We start from the raw sequence: 18,350 nt of genomic DNA, 5'->3' as shown, positions 1-18,350 counted from the left end.
ACAGGAGTGTTCCTGGGTTATCATGGGTTTGGTTGCATTTTCTAAGACCATTCTTAAAACTTAACACACTAATATGGTTAAAAATAGAAACTACCTACGTGTGGAAATGATGTTGGACAGGCTGGACAAGGGACTGAAATTGTACTCAAAAAATCTTTTCTGGTTTCCTGAAGGTCAATTTAGCCTTCTTTCTGATGACCCTTTGGATTTTGAAAAGCAAACTCTGTTCCCTCAATAGTGAGGTGTCCACCCTCCAGAACACGAGGTAAGATGGAGAAGAGACTGACAGCCCTGCAGATGTGTGGTTGCAAAAGTGAAGGCATGTGCCTGAACAGTTCCTTGTGTCCATTCTCAGGTTTTCTAAGGAAAGCCAGAGTAAAATGAATGGAGGTGTCCTAAGGCAGCAACTTCAGACCAGTGGTGTTCTCTATCCATCTCTAATTCCAGTTTGTGACCTTGTGACTCCCTCAGCAACATTCTCTGGACTTTGTCAGCAGTTCTATGACAAATGTGCAGAGAACAGTTATGTTCCCATGAAGCACTTAGACGAATATGTGACCACTTCCACAGTCTAGTACACTTTCACACCCCACATTTCAAGCTCGTTCTCACCTCTCTCCCACTCCTCTTCCTGGTAAAAATCCCAGTGAACATTAAATCTTCTAAGAGGTTTAGGCAGACCTTTGTTCCAGGAAATCTTGTGCATATCTGAGGCTCTTTCTTTTGCATTTCTACCATTATCTTTTCTAAATTATGCATCTTACTGTTTTGTTGTATTAGTCATTTGAGTAGATCATGAGCTTTATGAAAATAGATATCTCGCCTTTGTGATGTTTAATGCCCAGGACCCAACACAGAGTGTGATGCATGGTACTTCCTCAGGAACATTGGTTGAATGAAATTAGGTATCTCCACAGACGATCATAAAGATTTTGCAACTTATGAAGTGTCGCTTCCCTTTCCATCCAAATCAAAATGTCATTCTAGACCTCAGTGGCATTTCTATTGTGGAGCATCATTGACAGCAAAGAATAAAACCAATCACAACCCAGTCTGAGAAGTCATTACCAACAGAGAAAGGAAGGAGCATCCATGAGTGAAGATGAGAATGGCTCTGGTTGTATCAGGAACTTACTTTCTCCTCCTACTCAGGATGCTGACATTTAAAGCCACAGCTCAGCTCTTCATCTTGGGATGCACGTGGTTTCTGGGAATCCTGCAGGTGGGACCGGCTGCCCGCGTCATGGCCTACCTCTTCACCATCATCAACAGCCTGCAGGGCGTCTTCATCTTCCTGGTGTACTGCCTTCTCAGCCAGCAGGTACCACTGTCTTGACTCCCTCTCAGGACTCATCCCATCCTCACTCCACTCAGGTGAGCTGACTCAGAGCATGCTTTGCAGGTCCGTGAGCAATATAGGAAGTGGTTGAAAAGAATCAGGAAAACCAAAGCCGAGTCTGAGAACTACACACTCTCCAGCAGGACCATGTCTGATGTTTGCAAACACAGTGAGGTAAGATCATGCGCTGCCCCCAGAGCACTTCACTAACCAATTCATTGATCAGCACACGCCTAGCACACTGGACAACTGCACATGAGCTGTTGCTGTCTTAGGATGGCTTACCCTTTGTTTACTGTTTGACTCATTCTCAAGTGGCATTGGTGGTAAAGAATCTGCCTGTCAATGCAGGAGATGCCAGATACCTGGGTTTGAACCCTGAGTCAGGAAGATCCCCTAGGTAGAAAATGGCAATGAACTCCAGTATTCTTGCCTGGAAAATTCCATGCACAAAGGAGCCTGGCAGGTACAGTCCATTGGGTTGCACACATTCAGACACTACTGAGCATGCACACGTGTGCACACACACACACACACACACACACACACACTAACCATTAGCAGTGGTCTCAGTTTGTTTACAAAATGTATTTCACTTGTATTCCTTTGGGGAACTGTGTCCATCTTGACTCATATCAGTATTCTTATTGAAAACTTACTATGTGCCGTGCATGGTCAACTAAATAAGCAACTATCAATGATCTGAAATGGTGATGTACATTCTATTCAGAGTCACATTATCCTACCATTTTGCTGTACACCTGTCTCTGTGTAACACTCAGCAGCACCCCTCAAAAATGCAGAAAATGGGGGGAGATTATGTACTTATCTGTGCACCAAAGAGAAAGGTGTTAGCTGGAATTTTAGACTTTCTTAACAAGACTGCCTGATATTGGGGCACTCTCTGTGCTATGCTGTGCTATGCTGTGCTGTGCTGTGCTGTGCTGTGCTGTGCTGTGCTGTGCTCCGTCGCTTCAGTCGTGTCTGATTCCGTGCTTTCCTATGGACTGTAGCACACCAGGATCCTCTGTCCATGGGATTCTCCAGCAAGAATACTGGAGTGGGTTGTCATGCACTCCTCCAGGGGATCTTCCCAATCCAGGGATCAAATGCAGGTCTCCTGCACTGCAGACAGATTCTTTACCCCTGAGACACTGGGAAAGCCCCTTGGTTCCCTCTACCCACCACAAAACCGAAAAAGATAAGCAGTAGTGACACAATAATTCATGACAGTGATGACCAAGAAACAACACTTACTGGTTTAGGCTTACAAACTTATTTTCCTTATATTTTCTGACCTCTTCCATCTTCTATTTAATGTCTTCAATCTTCCATCTCACTGAAAGGAAACTACTATTTGCCTGGAAGCCCTTCTGCATTTCTTACGTTACGGGTCCCCCCAACTTCCATAAGCACTGATTCCACCATTGAATCTTCTACCACTTTGCCCTTTCTCAACAAATGTTCTCAGCACTTATTTCACAAAGAAAATCAACCTTGTCATGATGATACTTTGTGAACTCTATGCCATAAAAAATATCAGTGTGCATCCTCTTGTATCATTGAGACAATGAACCTTCTCGTCTCTGAAGACAATTATTCCACCTATGCTTTGAATACCATTATTAATGCTTATCAATTTCCCTTATATTCTTTTTCACACATATTCTCTCATTCTCTCTTCCCCTTACCCTTCTTCCCTCACTCTTTCCTCTCATTTTCAACAGTATTTTCCCCATAGCCGTGGATACATGTTTGGTTCTCTTCTGTCTTACAAATATGTACTACTTGGCCATCTTCTAGCTACCAGCCAAGAGTTGACATTTCTGTCTTTATTTCCCTGCCTTAAACTCATGCCTTCAGCCTACCGGGGTCCAGCCCTGGTTGGATCCAAGGATTCCCTCGGGAGGACAGCATTGGCGAAAGAATAGCAAAAGGGGAGAGACAAAGGCTTGATCTAACTGGTTTACCCAGAAAGCCAATAAAACCTGTGACATCAGGTTTGCACTGACCACGGAGGCCACAGGCGCCCTCTCAAATCGTGGAAAGTGCCCACCTTAGGCACCTTCTCGAGTGAGTCTTAGAAGCCCGGGCAAATAAATGGTCTCAGAGGGGCCCCATGCTCCAAATTAGTCATCCTGAAGGAAGAACAGAGAAGAAAACGAGAGAAAAGGAAACAAGAAAGAACGACACAGGGAGACCAAGCCTGATGAGCAAGGCCCACAACTTTATTTTCCAAAGTAGCTTTTATACCTTAAGTTGTGCATAGAGGATAATAGGGGGTAGAGAGTCATACAAAGTCAGCAGTCCTTGACCCTTATCGAAGCCAGGCTTTCTTTCTGCAAACTTATCATATGGCTTTAGGTGATTTACATCATCTTCTAGCCAAGAGGCCTGTTAACATTTTATGACCCTTTCTTCTGAATAATGGTTAGTCAATCAGAAAACTTATTTTCTCTAAAGGTGATTATTCTAAAGTCAGGCGCCACCCTCCGAAAGCATTAAAGTTGCATTCCTATAGGGCAAAAGTGTGGTGGGCTATAACAATAAAAGAATTAACTCAAGGGTCCAAGGTTATTAACACCAAGGTTACTACTTATTTTCCCTATATACCAACTATATCAATTAATATACTCCCAAGGACACAATACAGGGGATGTGGAAACTTGGCAGCAAGTATTGGCTCAACAATAAAACGCTCCACCAGTGTTATTATAATAATTTCTTAACTCTCGAGAAGCTCTGCATTGTTAGAATATCTTAAGCTTCCCGTGCCTCTCGTGGTTGGGAGGCTGTGAACAATCACTTGTGTAGCTGCAGGAATCTGAACAAACCTGTCAGGCAAGCTAAAAAGTCATCAGAGGGATTTGAATTGGAACACACCTATTATACCATGGAGACTTATTAGCTAGAGCTCTAAGTTGATTTTCTTCAGAGAAAGGTGGTCGGGGATAGCCCCCACGTTAATGTCAGAAAAGTTGGTGAAAGTCGTGAAATAGTAAAATAGACAGATTTTGGTTTTGGGGTAGATGCTCGGGCAGGTCCAGGCGGCCTCTCGAGTCCTGATTCGCCTTTGCATGTCAGGTCCTCTCCGCATGACCTTTGTCATGGGTTGGGAACTCCCGTGCTGGCTCCCATGCAAATTATAGTTTCTTTCACCTATATTTCACCAAAACAAATATCTCTTAGATTTACAATGATCTCCATCTCCCAGAAAGTCTTTCACAATTTCTGATCATTCTCTGCTGTTTGCTCATAAAACACTCCATCCTTATCCTCACTAGATTCTACCTATACATTCCCCTTTGTCTTTCTTCCATTCTCTCTTGCTAATCTCTGTCTCCTTTGTAGTTCCATACAAGTGATTGGTTCCAGAGCAACTTTAATTCCTGTTTTATTCTTTTCTCCTAGACAACATTTATTCCTTAGATTCAGTCACAATAGCTGCAAATGGTGACCATTAGTTTCTTTATCTCTTACTTCTCCTCTGAAATCTAAAGGAGTATGGAGTATTTGACATTTTTGGTATCTCAAAGTCTTCATCAACTCAGCTTTCCAATTTAAGGCTTGCAATCTTTACCCTAATCCAGTTCTTTCTCATGGTGTCCTTCTCAATCTTCATGATACCACATTCATCCCTTGGCACAAGTTTGGATCCTGAAAGTTACTCTCAACAGCTATCTTATTACCATCACAACATACCACCTTTGATCTTTTTGTTCTTATCTTTTCAATATGTCCACAATCTCTCCTGCTATCTCAACTTCCATCACCTCCTCCTTAGCCAGGCTGCCAGCTTGCCTAAACACCTGCTATGCTCACCTCACTGATTATTCTTTCCATCCTTGTCACCTCCCAATACATCCTTTACCCAGAAATCAGAAAGATCTTTTCAAAACACAAATAAAATCATTGCACTCTTTGGTAAAAACATTACATATAGGGTCAAAACCAAGAGCCATACATCAGTGAGAATTTGTTTGATTCATCTCCTGCTTTCCTCTCCAGCTTCATATACCATGTACTCACCATTATTCCGGCCACATCAAATTTCTTTCAATTTTGAAAATTCAATGTGCCTCTTTGGGACAGAGGCTTTGCACATATTCCTTCTCTTTAAAACACTCTTTTTTATTCCTTGACTCAAAACTATGTACTCCTTCAGACATATCTCTATATGTCGATTCCTCCATGAAGCCTGTACCTGCTCAGGTTAGATCAGATTCTTCCATGTTTCTCTCCAATAGCCCCTAGAGAGTTTTGTCAGCGTCACTTTGCTCTTGATTTTCTGTATTTGATTAATATCTGTCTCCTTCTAGATTTACCATCTGCAGGCACCATTTTGCTTTTCCTGTCTGTTATATCTTCACTATTTCACACAGTGCCAGACATGTAGAACACTCAATGCATAACTGCTACATGATTGGTTAAATTAATGAGTGAATAATCTGCACCTGAAAGAAGGGACAGAAACTGTCTTATTCATCAATCTCTCTCTCCAGCGTTTAACATTTTCCAAATGATCAGAAATTACTTACTAAACAAAAATGAATGAATGAATAACTGATCATTAAGGGGGTAAAATATCAGACAAAATTATTGATTATTTTATGGTGCCTCTTTCCTTTAGAAATATCAAAGTAATTCTCTCTCCTACTACATTTTTTTTTATTATTAACCATACTGTCTACAAATTAAACCCAAGTACTTCCTTATGAGCCCAGAGCATTGTGTAGATCCTAGTTCCCAGGCTGAAACAAATCTGGAATGAAATATTAGCTCAACCAAGTGTTTGCTCTGTGAGCTAGGTCAAATTGCTTTTCAAATTGTTTCAAAATTGTGAAACATTTTCAACTCTCAGTTGCCTCATTTGTCTCCTCCCTCCAAATTAAGACCATTTTCTTAGATTAACTCAATCAGGACTAACCACATGCTTCCCTTTGCAGACTCTAAGTGGGTCAAGTCTTGGTGGGAGGGGCTGAACATCCTCCTCACACTAAATTCTGATTCAGCCAAGGTTGCAGAGTGTAACCTAGCCTGAGTTAATGTGGCTTCCCTCATACAATTGATGCTGTCCACATGGGGAGGACCCCACAGATCTAAGAGAGTCAATGACTTGCTCTACCGCAGCCCTGTCCCACTCATGGATTACACTCATTCAGAGAGAATAGAACAAATAACTCCTGAGTCTCTGCTTAAGGGAATGCTAATGGTGTGTGACTCTCCATGTTCTTGAGTCAACTCAGCCTCAGCAAGGGCATAACCCTGTCCCTGGGAGACACAGAACAGAATCTGAGCTTCCCTCACTTTAGAATCCAAGAAGACTTGCACTTCCATAGTGTAGTTTCCTACCGTTGCTGTAACAGGTTACCACACACTTGCTGCTAAAAACAAACAAATTTATCCTACAGATCTAGAGGTAAAAAGTTCAAAATGGATCTTATGGAACTAAAATCAAAATGTCTGTATCCCTTCTGGAGACTTTAGGGAAATACACATTTCTTCACCTTTTTTTAACTTCTTGGTGCTGCCTGCGTTCCATGGTTAGTGGCCTCGTAATTCACTCAATCTTCAAAGTCTGTTTAGTGTAGCTTTTCAGGTCAATCGGCTCACTTCTATTCTCCTCCTCCTTCTTCCCCTTCTTCTTCTCCTCCTCTTTCATCTCTCTCTCTCTCTCCTCCTCACCTCCATCATTATATCTTTTCCTGCGTCTTACTCTCTTACTTCCCTCTCTCCTTTATGAAGACCCAGATCATTACATTGGCTCATCAGGGTAATCCAGGATAAATTTTCCACCTCAAGATCATAAAAATTCATTTTTTCCATGTAAGCTCATATATTTGCAGCTTCCAGAGTTAAGATGTTGACATCTTTGTGGGATCATTATTCTGCTAGCACATCTATTGTACGTGGGTTTGATTTATAGTTCAGTTCAGTTGCTCAGTCATGTCCAGCTCTTTGCAGTCCCATGGGCTGCAGCACGCCAGACCTCGCTGTCCATCACCAACTCCTGGAGTTCACTCAAACTTATCTCCATTGAGTCAGTGATGCCATCCAACCATCTCATCCTCTGTCGTCCCCTTCTCCTCCTGCCTTCAATCTTTCCCAGCATCAGGGTCTTTTCCAATGAGTCAGCTCCTCGCATCAGGTGGCCAAAGTACTGGAGTTTTGGCTTCAACATCAGTCCCTCTGATAAACACTCAGGACTGATCTCCATTTGGATGGACTAGTTGGATCTCCTTGCTGTCCAAGGGACTCTCAGGAGTCTTCTCCAACACCACACTTCAAAAGCATCAATTCCTTGGCGCTCAGCTTTGTTTATAGTCCAACTCTCACATGCATACATGACTACTGCAAAAACCATAGCTTTGACTAGATGGACCTTTGTTGGCAAAGTAATGTCTCTGCTTTTTAATATGCTGTCTAGGTAAGTTGTAACTTTCCTTCCAAGGAGTAAGCATCTTTTAATTTCATGATTTATAGTAGAAACACTGAAATCTTCTTCATATTTTATATATATATATATGAATAAATATTTGCCACTGTCCCCTACTTCCTGCAGAGATGATATACATGGTGAAGAAACGAAATATACTTTCTCTATAGAGAAACACAGTAAGGGCATCAGATAGCCATTGAAGGATTCTAAACTTCAAGTAATCTGGTCAGCTATTTCTACTATCTATGGGCAAAGACCAAACAAATCCATGGCTTAATGTAATTACATCTTCTACTGTCTCCTAAAATTTGGTGTCTCTTGTGCTTAAAAGTTAGGGATATCTTTCATCCTGGAATTTCTTCTATGGCTTCCTGTCATCTTGTTCAAGAAAAACAAAATAATTTATCTGTGTTCCATTGTGCATAATTTCCTGGAGCACAATATTTGAAACCTTCTTGAGTGAAGTTGCCCATCCCAAACACCAGAATTTTCCCTGAGCTTTCTATAGACCTAGGAATAAATAACTCATACTGGGGATGGTAAGGATTGTCCAAAAGGACTTCAGTGATTTTTCCTTTACATCTCAGGCAATTAACAACAGATAACATTTCTAGACTTTTATCAATTTTCAAACTGCCATTTTATAACTCCATGAAGAAAACATTTCCCAAACTCTGATTAGAGGAATCAAGACATACATTTAGAAACAGATAGTTTTTTGGTTTTTTGTGGGTTTTTTTTTTTTTTTTTTTTTTGGAAGGACATTTAACTGTTATTATATTCTATAACTTCAGGGTTAGGAAACATAGGGAGATGGGACTTCTGAGAAAGGCCAGGCTCAACCAAATTTCATCCAGTCTGATAGGCATTTTGATCTTATCCTGACAAGTCCATCTGACAAGGAGATTTTTTTAACTGAAGGCTTCTTAAATTTCTTTCCTTTTTTTCAAAGAAAATATTTATCTTTCCACGGTCTTATGTATCATTTTTAAATATTACCTTTCCAAGTTACTTTAAAAGATCTTTGATTTTTCACAGAGCTAGGACAAATAATTTCACAATTTGTATGGAAACATAACAAACTTTGAGTAGCCAAAATAATCTTGAGAAAGAAGAATGGGACTGGAGGAATCAACCTTCCTGACTTCAGACTATGCTACAAAGCTACAGTCATCAACACAGTATGGTACTGGCACAAAGACAGAAATATAGATCAATGGAATAAAATAGAAAGCCCAGAGATAAATCCATTCACCTATGGGCACCTTATCTTTGACTAAGGAGGCAAAAATATATAATGGAGAAAAGACAGTCTCTTTAACAAGTGGTGTTGGGAAAACTGGCTGACCACCCATACAACAATGAAACTAGAGCACTTTCTAACACCGTGCACAAAAATAAACTCAAAATGGTTTAAAGATCTAAACATAAGACCAGAAACTATAAAACTCTTAGAAGAAAACAATGGTAGAACAGTCTCTGACATAAATCACAGCAGGATCCTCTATGACCCACCTCCCAGAGTAAAGGAAATAAAAACAAAATAAACAAATTGGGCCTAATTAAACTTAAAAGCTTTCACACAATGAAGGACACTATAAACAAGGTGAAAAGGCAGCCTTCAGAATGCAAGAAAATAATAGCAAATGAAGCAACTGACAGCAAAGAATTCAACTCCAAAATATACAAACAGCTCATGCAGCTCAATACCAGAAAAACAAATGACCCAATCAAAAACTGGGCCAAAGAACTAAACAGACGTTTCTCCAAAGAAGACCTATAGATGGTTAACAAACACAGGAAAAGATACTCAACATTGCTCATTATCAGAAAATGCTAATCAAAACCTCAATGAGATACCATCTCACACCTTTCAGCATGGCTGCCATCAAAAAGTCTACAAACAGTAAGTGCTGCAGAGGGTGTGGAGAAAAGGGAGCCCTCTTATACTGTTGGTGGAAATGCAAACTAGTATGGCCACTGTTCTCTATGGAGAACAGTGTGGAGATTCCTTAAAAAGCTGGAAATAGAACTGCCATATGACCCAGCAATCCCACTGCTGGGCATACACACCAAAAAACCAGAATTGAAAGAAACACGTGTACCCCAGTATTCATTGCTGCCCTGTTTACAGTAGCTAGGACATGGATGGACATAGATGTCCATCGGCAGATGAATGGATAAGGAAGTTGTGGTACATATACTGAATGGAATATTACTCAGCTATTAAAAAGAATGCATTTATGTCAGTTCTAATGAGGGGGATGAAGCTGGAGCCTATTATATAGAGTGAAATAAGTCAGAAAGAGAAACACCAATACAGGATATTAATGCATATATATAGAATGTAGAAAGATGGTAATGATGACTCTATTTGCAAGACAGCTAAAGAGAGGCAGAGGTAAAGAACAGACTTTTGGACTATGTGGGAGGTGAAAGTGGGATGATTTGAGAGACTAGCATTGAAACATGTATATTACACATGTAACACAGATAACCAGTACAAGTCTGATGCATGAAACAGGGCACACAGAACCAGTGCTCTGGGACAACCCAGAGGGATGCGGAAGGGAGAGAGATGGGAGTGGGGTTCAGGATGGGGGGAGACCTATGTACACCCATGGCTGATTCATGTTAACGTATGGCAAAAGCCACCCCAATACTGTAAAGTAATTAGCCTCCAATTAAAATGAATTAATTAATTTTAAAAAGATCTTTGGAGGAATTCCCTGGCAGTCCGGTGGTTAAGACTTGGCACTTTCACTGCTTTGCGCCCAGCTTCAGTCCCTGCTCTGGAAATTAAGATCCCTCAAGCTGTGCAGAGTGGCAGAAAAAAATCATTTGAACTGTATCTTCTTATTGCATGGAAAACCTGAAGTGTTATTCTTTGAGCCATTAAGTGAGAACAAAAGATACTTAGTTGTGTGTGTTTCAAGAAATTCATCATGTCATCAGTGTGAAAGAAGTCATGGTGGTGGACTTATTGGTTACTCAATTCCTGCAAATCTGGAATTTTACTGTGTCCCAAGGACTGATGTTGAAGCTGAAACTCCAATACTTTGGGCACCTTATGCGAAGAGCTGACTCATTTGAAAAGACCCTGATTCTGGGAAAGATTGAGAGCAGGAGAAGAAGGGGACGACAGAGGATAAGATAGTTGGATGGCATCACCGACTCAATGGACATGGGTTTAGGTGGACTCTGGGAGTTGGTGATGGATAAGGAGGCCTGGCGTACTGCAGTTCATAGGGTTGCAAAGAGTCGGACATGACTGAGCAACTGAACTGAACTAAACAGTGCATTCAAAAAAACTGTAAACACCTAAGATAAATCATAATGGAAAATAATATTAAAAGAATGTATATATGTGCATAACTGAGTCACCTTGCTGTATCTAATTATTAGAGAAACCTTGCCCCACCAAGAGCAGCCTCTTGTGGCCACTAACCAAGAAACAAAAGTAAAGTTTAAAAGGAATTGCGGGTTATGATGGGGCTACAAAGAAAGTCCATCTAAAAGAGGGGTCATCTTGGGCACTCCCAGATGTCAATCTTCTCCTTGTCCTGCAGGTCCTATAGTGGTAGGGCTTATCTCCACACTTGGGATGGGAAAGTTGCTGGATAAAGTCCCCCGGTCCTGGATACTGAGGAACAGGCAATTGCACATGAGACACACAGGGATTTGCTGTGGGAAGTCTCCCTCATACTGATCTCAGATGGCGTATCCACCTTTATCAGCAACAATAACACCCAGAACCTCAGCTCCCCTGTCACCTTGGTCTTCCAACATGTGAGTCCTGCTGGGATGGAGCTGTGGATGTGGAAGAGTCCTGAGTCCTGGGCAGAGCCTTGGGTTTCAGGGGGCTCCCCCACAAGTGCATCATATCCCCAGGAAAGCTCAACATAAGCTAGCTTTGGGTCAGCATTTCTGAGCAATAGACCCACCAGCTCACACCTACTTCCTGTCCCTATAGTCAGTGATCCTTGGGCCAAAGAAGAAGGCATACTGCATCTTCTGGGAGTGTGGCCAGAATGTAAGTGGTCACCAGACCACCAGAGGCTGCAAGATGGTGGGAACCACCTGCCAGTGCACCCAACTCAGCAGCTTTGCTGTCCTCATGGCCCACTATGATGTGCAGAGGAGAACCCTCAGAGTGGCTACATTCAATGTGTGCTGCTGGGTAACAAATTCCCACCCATGTAAAACAAGAAAAAAATTAAATCTTGCATGGTACAACTGGGATGGCTGCTCAGATTTTTACAATGCTGAAATCATTCTGTCCACCTGGACTGCATTCTTATTGAGGCTCAGAGTCCTCATCCAACCCTCTGACTTCTGGCAAGGTTCAGTTCCTTACGGTTGTTGGACTGAGGTCTCATTGTCTTCCTATCTGTCAGCAAGGGAGCTGGTATAGCTCTCAGGGCCTATATGTGTTCCTTCTCAGGTGGCCTCTCCTGGACCCTCTCACAGTGTCTCTATCTGGAGGCCACCAGGAGAAGCTCCCTTACATGAAAACTCTCTAAACTTTGAATGTTTTCTCCAAAAAAAAAGAAAGCTCAGTTTGTGTTTTTGCTTTTTTTTGTAGAGGAAGTTCTTTTTTTGTTTTTGTTTTTGTTTTTCTCAAACTGGAGGATAATTGCTTTACAATGTTGTTTTGGTTTCAGTGATAAAACAATGTGAATTAGCCATGGTGGTTTAGTCTCTAAGTCACCTCCAACTCTTGCAACCCAATAGGCTGTAGCCCCCCAGACTGCTTTTCCATGGACTTTCCCAGGAAAGAATACTGCAGTGGGTAGCCATTCTCTTCTCCATGGGATCTTCCCAACACAGGGATGAAGCCTGTGTCTCATGTCTCCTGTGTTCTTTACTGCATTCTTTATCACCACCTTGGAAGCCCACCCAGATTCGCATTTGACTTCAAACCTGGAAGTGGTTATGTATACCACAGGGGACAGTGATATGGTTGTCAGTAGAATTCTCAATACCATGAGAGTCTTCTGGAATCGAGTGCACAGGGGCTGTAGAAAAAAAGATTTGATGATGGCAGAGGTCAGAGGGGACCAGAGGAACCAGTGAGTACAGGTGAGTCAGGAGAAATCTTTACCTCTTCACCTGACCAAATGAGCTGCTTACTTTCTCTGGTTCGTCAAAACCAACACTCTCTGGCAACCTGAAACAATGGGGAATTTACTGAAATAAAAGTGGCACTGAAATGAAAGTAAGCATGAAACGACTGTAGCACAAAATGCTTAAGAGTCACAGGAGCCCCCAGAAGTTTGAACAACAATCCAAGGCCATGTTTCCTACAGCCATGTGACTAGATGTCAAAATATCCATACTTAATACACAATTTTACATTTATTGAAGAGTTAAAATATTTGGGCTTTGAAGGCCAAGACAATAAGAAAGGAACCATCTCCATCTCACTTCGAACCCCAGACACTGAGTTCCTCTTGGTCTAAAAACCAAATTTGGCTTCTCCTGCACGTGTCAATAGATGTTTTACACAGTAAATACAATCTGTGTATTTCTTATTTGTTCCTTCTTTTTTCACACATCTGATAGATTATTCTCTTGAGTCTACAAAGAGATTCTCCATTATTTTTTGACCATGTGGCATTCTGTTGGATAAATTACATATCAAGGCTCTTATAGTGAGTGTTTTTGTTAGATCATTTGCTAATACAAATAATGTTGCAACTGTTTACACTTACTTCATTGATCTCATTTTTGATTATGCAGTTAGGTTGGATACTGCGTCAAATTCACAACTGCATGTTTGTAGATACTTCCATATTTCAACATCTTGAGGTCACTCCGTCAACCCTGCCAACAGTAGTATGTGTGTGTGTGCTCACTTTTGGTGAACTCTGTTGTGATTCCATGTACTGTAGCCTGCAAGCTCCTCTATCCATGGGATTTTCTGGGCAAGAATACTAGAGTGCATTGCCATGTCCACTTCCAGGATCTTGCCAACCTAGGGGTCAAACTCACATCTCTTGCATTTCTTGCATTGGCAGATAGATTTTTTATCCTGAACCACATGTTTCCCTACAGCCTCACCACAAGGTTCTTATCCAATTTTGTACTTTTACCCATCTGAGAGGTAAATAGCATATCTAGGGAAAGATGTGTATCTTTGTATCCTTTTTATTTTTAGTGAAAGGGAACATCTTTCTTTATGAGTCAGTAATATTTCAATCTCTGGAAACAATTTGTTCATATCCTTGGTATATTTTTCTATTAGCTTGTAGTACTTTTCTTATGGGTTGGGGGACACTCTTTAGATATGCTGTTGGTGAAACTAAAGACTCTCAAGTCTTACAGTACATCTAAAATCATCTGGAGGGCTTGTTATTTATTTGACATTTTACTGATAAATGTCATACCTAACCTAGGACCCAGCATACCAATTCATGACCATATCTTTATTCATGAACTTCCCACTACCCTCATCCACACTACTGTACCTGGTGAAATCAGGTTCATTATCCACTTATCACATCTTCTAAGAAGCCAGGGAGGTCCATTGTTTTCTTTTCATTAACTCAGAGAGAATCATCTGGACAGAGAATGCTCTAGGTCATTTCATGGAGAGGAAAAATATAGGGACATCATTGGAGGGACCAGGCCAGAGGGACCTCCCATTTTGCAAATATAATTGACCATTTGTATTTGTCTTCCCACTAGATGGTAAGGTTTGTGAAATCAGAAATCTTGCCTGTGTTATTTTTAATGCACAGGGTCAGCACAAAGCCATGTGCACAAAACATCCACAGTAATATCAATTGATTGAAACTGGGGATATTTATTCAACATCATAAGGTTACTGAGATGTTGATAAGGATTGCATTGAATCTATAGGTCAATTTGCTGCACTGCTATCATTTTGACAGTATTGTCTTCTGATCCATGAATGTGGCATGTTGATCCATTTCTTTGGGTCTTCTTTGACTTCTTTTGACAATCTTCTTTAGTTTTCGGCGTAAAAGTTTTGCAGTTTCTAACGAAGTGTCATTTTTACATATTCCTTTTCAGGAGACTTAAATTAACAGCTAAATCAGATGATCTTGTATCCTGTTCGGCAAGGGAAATTCTGAACCGTCATCTTTGAGCAAAACTTTTTAAATATGTTTTCATGTTTGTTACAGGAACTCTTCACGGAACCATTGTGTAAGGAAGTATGATGGGAATTGTTGATATTTAGATTGCTGGGAGAATTTTGCTTTTCTACTCCATATGGTATGCTCACCTCACTCTCAGCATAGTCAAAGGGCTCTGATGTAATTCTCCAGTTGCCTTAGATTAAATCACCTGCTTCAACCTTTTTCTACAAAGTTCCTCAAGTTTGTAGGTATATGAAGATATTTGAAGGTAAATGATAAGGAAAATGAGCCTCAGAAAACTGTCTTAAAATACCATAAGACAGGAAAGTAAATTCCTGCATGGAGGGTAAACAATTGCTATGATGTACCAAATTTTTCCTGGATTATGTCCTAAAAACACTTGAGTTACAAGCAAGCAGGACAATTGGTTTCAATACATACATGCTTCAATTTCTTCACCCTCCATGTAAAGATTACTAACTTATGCATGAGAAAAATATATTTTACTACTCACCATATGTGTGGGTGTTTGTAAGTTACTCAATAGTGTCCAACTTTTTGTGACCCCATAGTCCATAGCCCACCAGCCTCTTCTGTCCATGGAAATCTCCAGACAAGAATACTGGAGTGGATAGCTATTCCTTTCTTCAGGGAATCTTCCTGACCCACAGATTGAAGTCAGGCCTCCTGCATTGCAGGCAGATTCTTTACCATCTGAGCCACCATGGAAGCTTGGTACATACCATGTACTGCACTAAATTAAGAGATCTAGTTTCCTGCATCGACAGACTGGGTGCATCGATGGACTGGGGCACTGGGATGACCCACAGGGATGGTACGGGGAGGGAAGCGGGAGGGGGGTTCAGGATGGGGAACACGTGTACACCAGTGGCAGATTCATGTTGATGTATGGCAAAACCAATACAATATTGTAAATTAATTAGCCTTCAATTAAAATAAATAAATTTAAATTTTTTTAAAAAAAGAGATCTAGTTTCTAATTTCAACAGAGCTTACATGTTAAAGAAAAGGCTTTGTTAAGAGTAAAATCAGAACCCTGTAAATAAATAAAATCTCTCCATCCTTTCAATTGTAAGATGTGCTGGGTTAGAAAGCATATATTGCTACTGCACATATTTTAAGTTTTACTTACATGTATAACAAACTATTTCATTCTCAGAATGTGATCTTGGCAAGATCCAAGTCCAGTGGGACATAGAAATGTCCCATGGACATCCACTGACCAGATTTGTATCAATTTAAACCAAATGGAAAATGACTTTAAACGATCATAATGTGCTAAATTTAAAATATCCATGAGTAGATAATGATACTTAACATATTTGAAAATAAGTGTAGAAGATATGACAGAAGTAGATAATGACAATTTTTCAGTATCCAGTAAATCACCACTAAAAGCACTGGGGGAAATCTTGTTGAAAAACTGGCCAATCTCACAATGCTAAAGAACTCTCTTAAGTGATTATTGATTTATTACAAGGACCAAAGTGTATTTTTGTAATGTTAGATCAGATAGGCACCAAATGAACTTAATGATCAATCTTAACATCAATAATATCAGTCTGATGTTATATATTTCCTGATAAGACATAAACTGAAAACATCCTGTTTGTGCTAAATAAAGGTTTGTATCCATATCATAAGTGTGTGTGTGTGTCATGTCCAGCCCTCCAGGCTCCTCTGTCCATGGCATTCTCCAGGCAAGAATACAACAGTGGGTTGCCTCTAGTATTGATCTCTTCCAGGGCATCTTTCTGATTGAGGGATCGAACCTTCATCTGCCTGTGTCTCCTGCATTGCAAGCAGATTCTTTACCCACTAAGCCATTGGGGAAGCCCAATCAATTTAACTTATATCTAATCTAACCTTTAGACCGAGACTTAGCAAATCCAGGAAGCTGCCTGTCTTTGCAAATAAACTCTTACTGGTTCAGAACCACACTATTCGCTGGTTTATTGTCCATAGTTGCTTTCAGGCTACAGTGTGAAGTTGAGTGCTTGTGAAACAGTCTGCAAGATCACAGAGTCAAAATTTTTTACCATCTGGCCCTTTCTAGAAAAATCTTTCTGGTACCTGTTCTTTGAGACCAGACTTTCAGTACACATGAAACACAGGGGAAAGGCACACAAGTTAAATAACCATGATGAAGCAGTCAGGCAAATACAAAACAGGAAATTTTTCTAATGTCAGTATCATTGTAAAAGGTGCATAAGGCTATCTAGATAAAAGTGATGAAAGTGACATGGCAATCAAATTCACTGTCAACTTTAGTAGTGAGAGGGTAACAGGCAAGGAGGCCAGGGGTCTCCAAAGAGAGGAAATAGACTGCAAGTGTCAGACATTTTTTTATCTCTTTCTTAAGTGACAGGAGGAAACAAACAAGTGCTAGATTTTTTCCCCTTCTCTATATAAATTTTAAAAGACTTTTTTCTTAAAATTCTGTGTTGCCATGATGACACCTGGCTCCATCTGAACTTAACTTTTCTCAAACTTTGAGCTAACCAATCAACGCGTTTTTCTTATGGAAATGTTTGTCTTAAGCTATGTTAATGAACTATGTATTTACCCTAGACTCTGTCTTTCTTCAAGTCGGTTTGCTTAAGACTCAGGACCAATGAGGGCTCAACAAACCTGTATGTTTTATTCACACATTGTTCTCCTAATCTATGTTAATGAAACTATATATTTACTTGAAAACCTGCCTTTCTTCACGATTCATGTCAATGGTTTTTTGGCCTGGGATGACTCACCTGGTGCTAATGTTATCTCAAAATGCATGTTGTGGGTGACGGGCCTGGTGCCACTCTGAGTTTTGAGACACCTCCTTTCTCTAATTAACAGCTTGCTGATGGGTATATAGCATGCAGCTAAAGGCTAGCAGATTTCCCTGGTGCTTCAGACGGTAAAGCATCTGTCTACAATGCGGGAGACCCAGATTTGATCCCTGGATTGGGAAGATCCCCTGGAGAAGGAAATGGCAATCCACTCCAGTACTCTTGCCTGGAAAATCCCATGGACGGAGGAGCCTGATAGGATACAGTCCATGAGGTCGCAAAGAGTCGGACACGACTGAGCGACTTCACTTTCACTTTCACTTTCAAAGGCTAGCAGGAGGCACTCTTTCTGCCCCCTTCTGGTGTCTATGTCAGAAGCTTTCTCTATCTCTTTTATACCTTAATAAAACTTTATTGCACAATAGCTCTGAGAGATCAAGCCTCGTCACTGGCCCCAGAGTGAATTTCTCTCCTCCGGAGGCCAAGAATCCTGGCGTCTTTCACGGCTCAGCAACAGGCTTTCAGTAGGACTCTGATTTGGATATATGCTATAAAAATATTTTGGAAACGATTGGGATAAATTGAATATGTATGAGATATTTAAAGTTATTATGAAATTATTTTCTTGGATATAATAGCATTATAATCATGTAGAGCATATCCTATAAATT

At 40.6% G+C, this 18,350-nt stretch overlaps 1 protein-coding gene across 5 annotated transcripts in view; it reads left to right on the top strand.

Annotated features, from left to right (window-relative positions):
* LOC123335168 (adhesion G protein-coupled receptor E2) overlaps window positions 1-16,545 on the top strand; it is a 71,632-nt gene extending 55,087 nt beyond the window's left edge. Inside the window, exons 14-17 of one of the 5 annotated variants that reach the window (XM_045166740.1) lie at window positions 174-265; window positions 1,153-1,321; window positions 1,403-1,513; window positions 14,930-16,545. In XM_045166740.1, coding sequence (XP_045022675.1) covers window positions 174-265; window positions 1,153-1,321; window positions 1,403-1,513; window positions 14,930-14,965 — 408 coding nt within the window. In that variant the 3' untranslated portion in view covers window positions 14,966-16,545. Of the gene's footprint in view, window positions 1-173; window positions 266-987; window positions 1,322-1,402; window positions 1,514-14,816 lie in introns of those variants that run through there. The other 4 variants (XM_044948244.2, XM_045166739.1, XM_045166742.1 and 1 more) reach the window with 4 other exon arrangements.
* The last annotated feature ends 1,805 nt before the right edge of the window (window positions 16,546-18,350 follow it).

The sequence above is a fragment of the Bubalus bubalis genome, chromosome 9, assembly GCF_019923935.1.
Source record: "Bubalus bubalis isolate 160015118507 breed Murrah chromosome 9, NDDB_SH_1, whole genome shotgun sequence".
NCBI lineage: Eukaryota > Metazoa > Chordata > Mammalia > Artiodactyla > Bovidae > Bubalus > Bubalus bubalis.
Note: the sequence above shows the minus strand (reverse complement) of the source record. Positions and strands in the feature narration are given on the sequence as shown.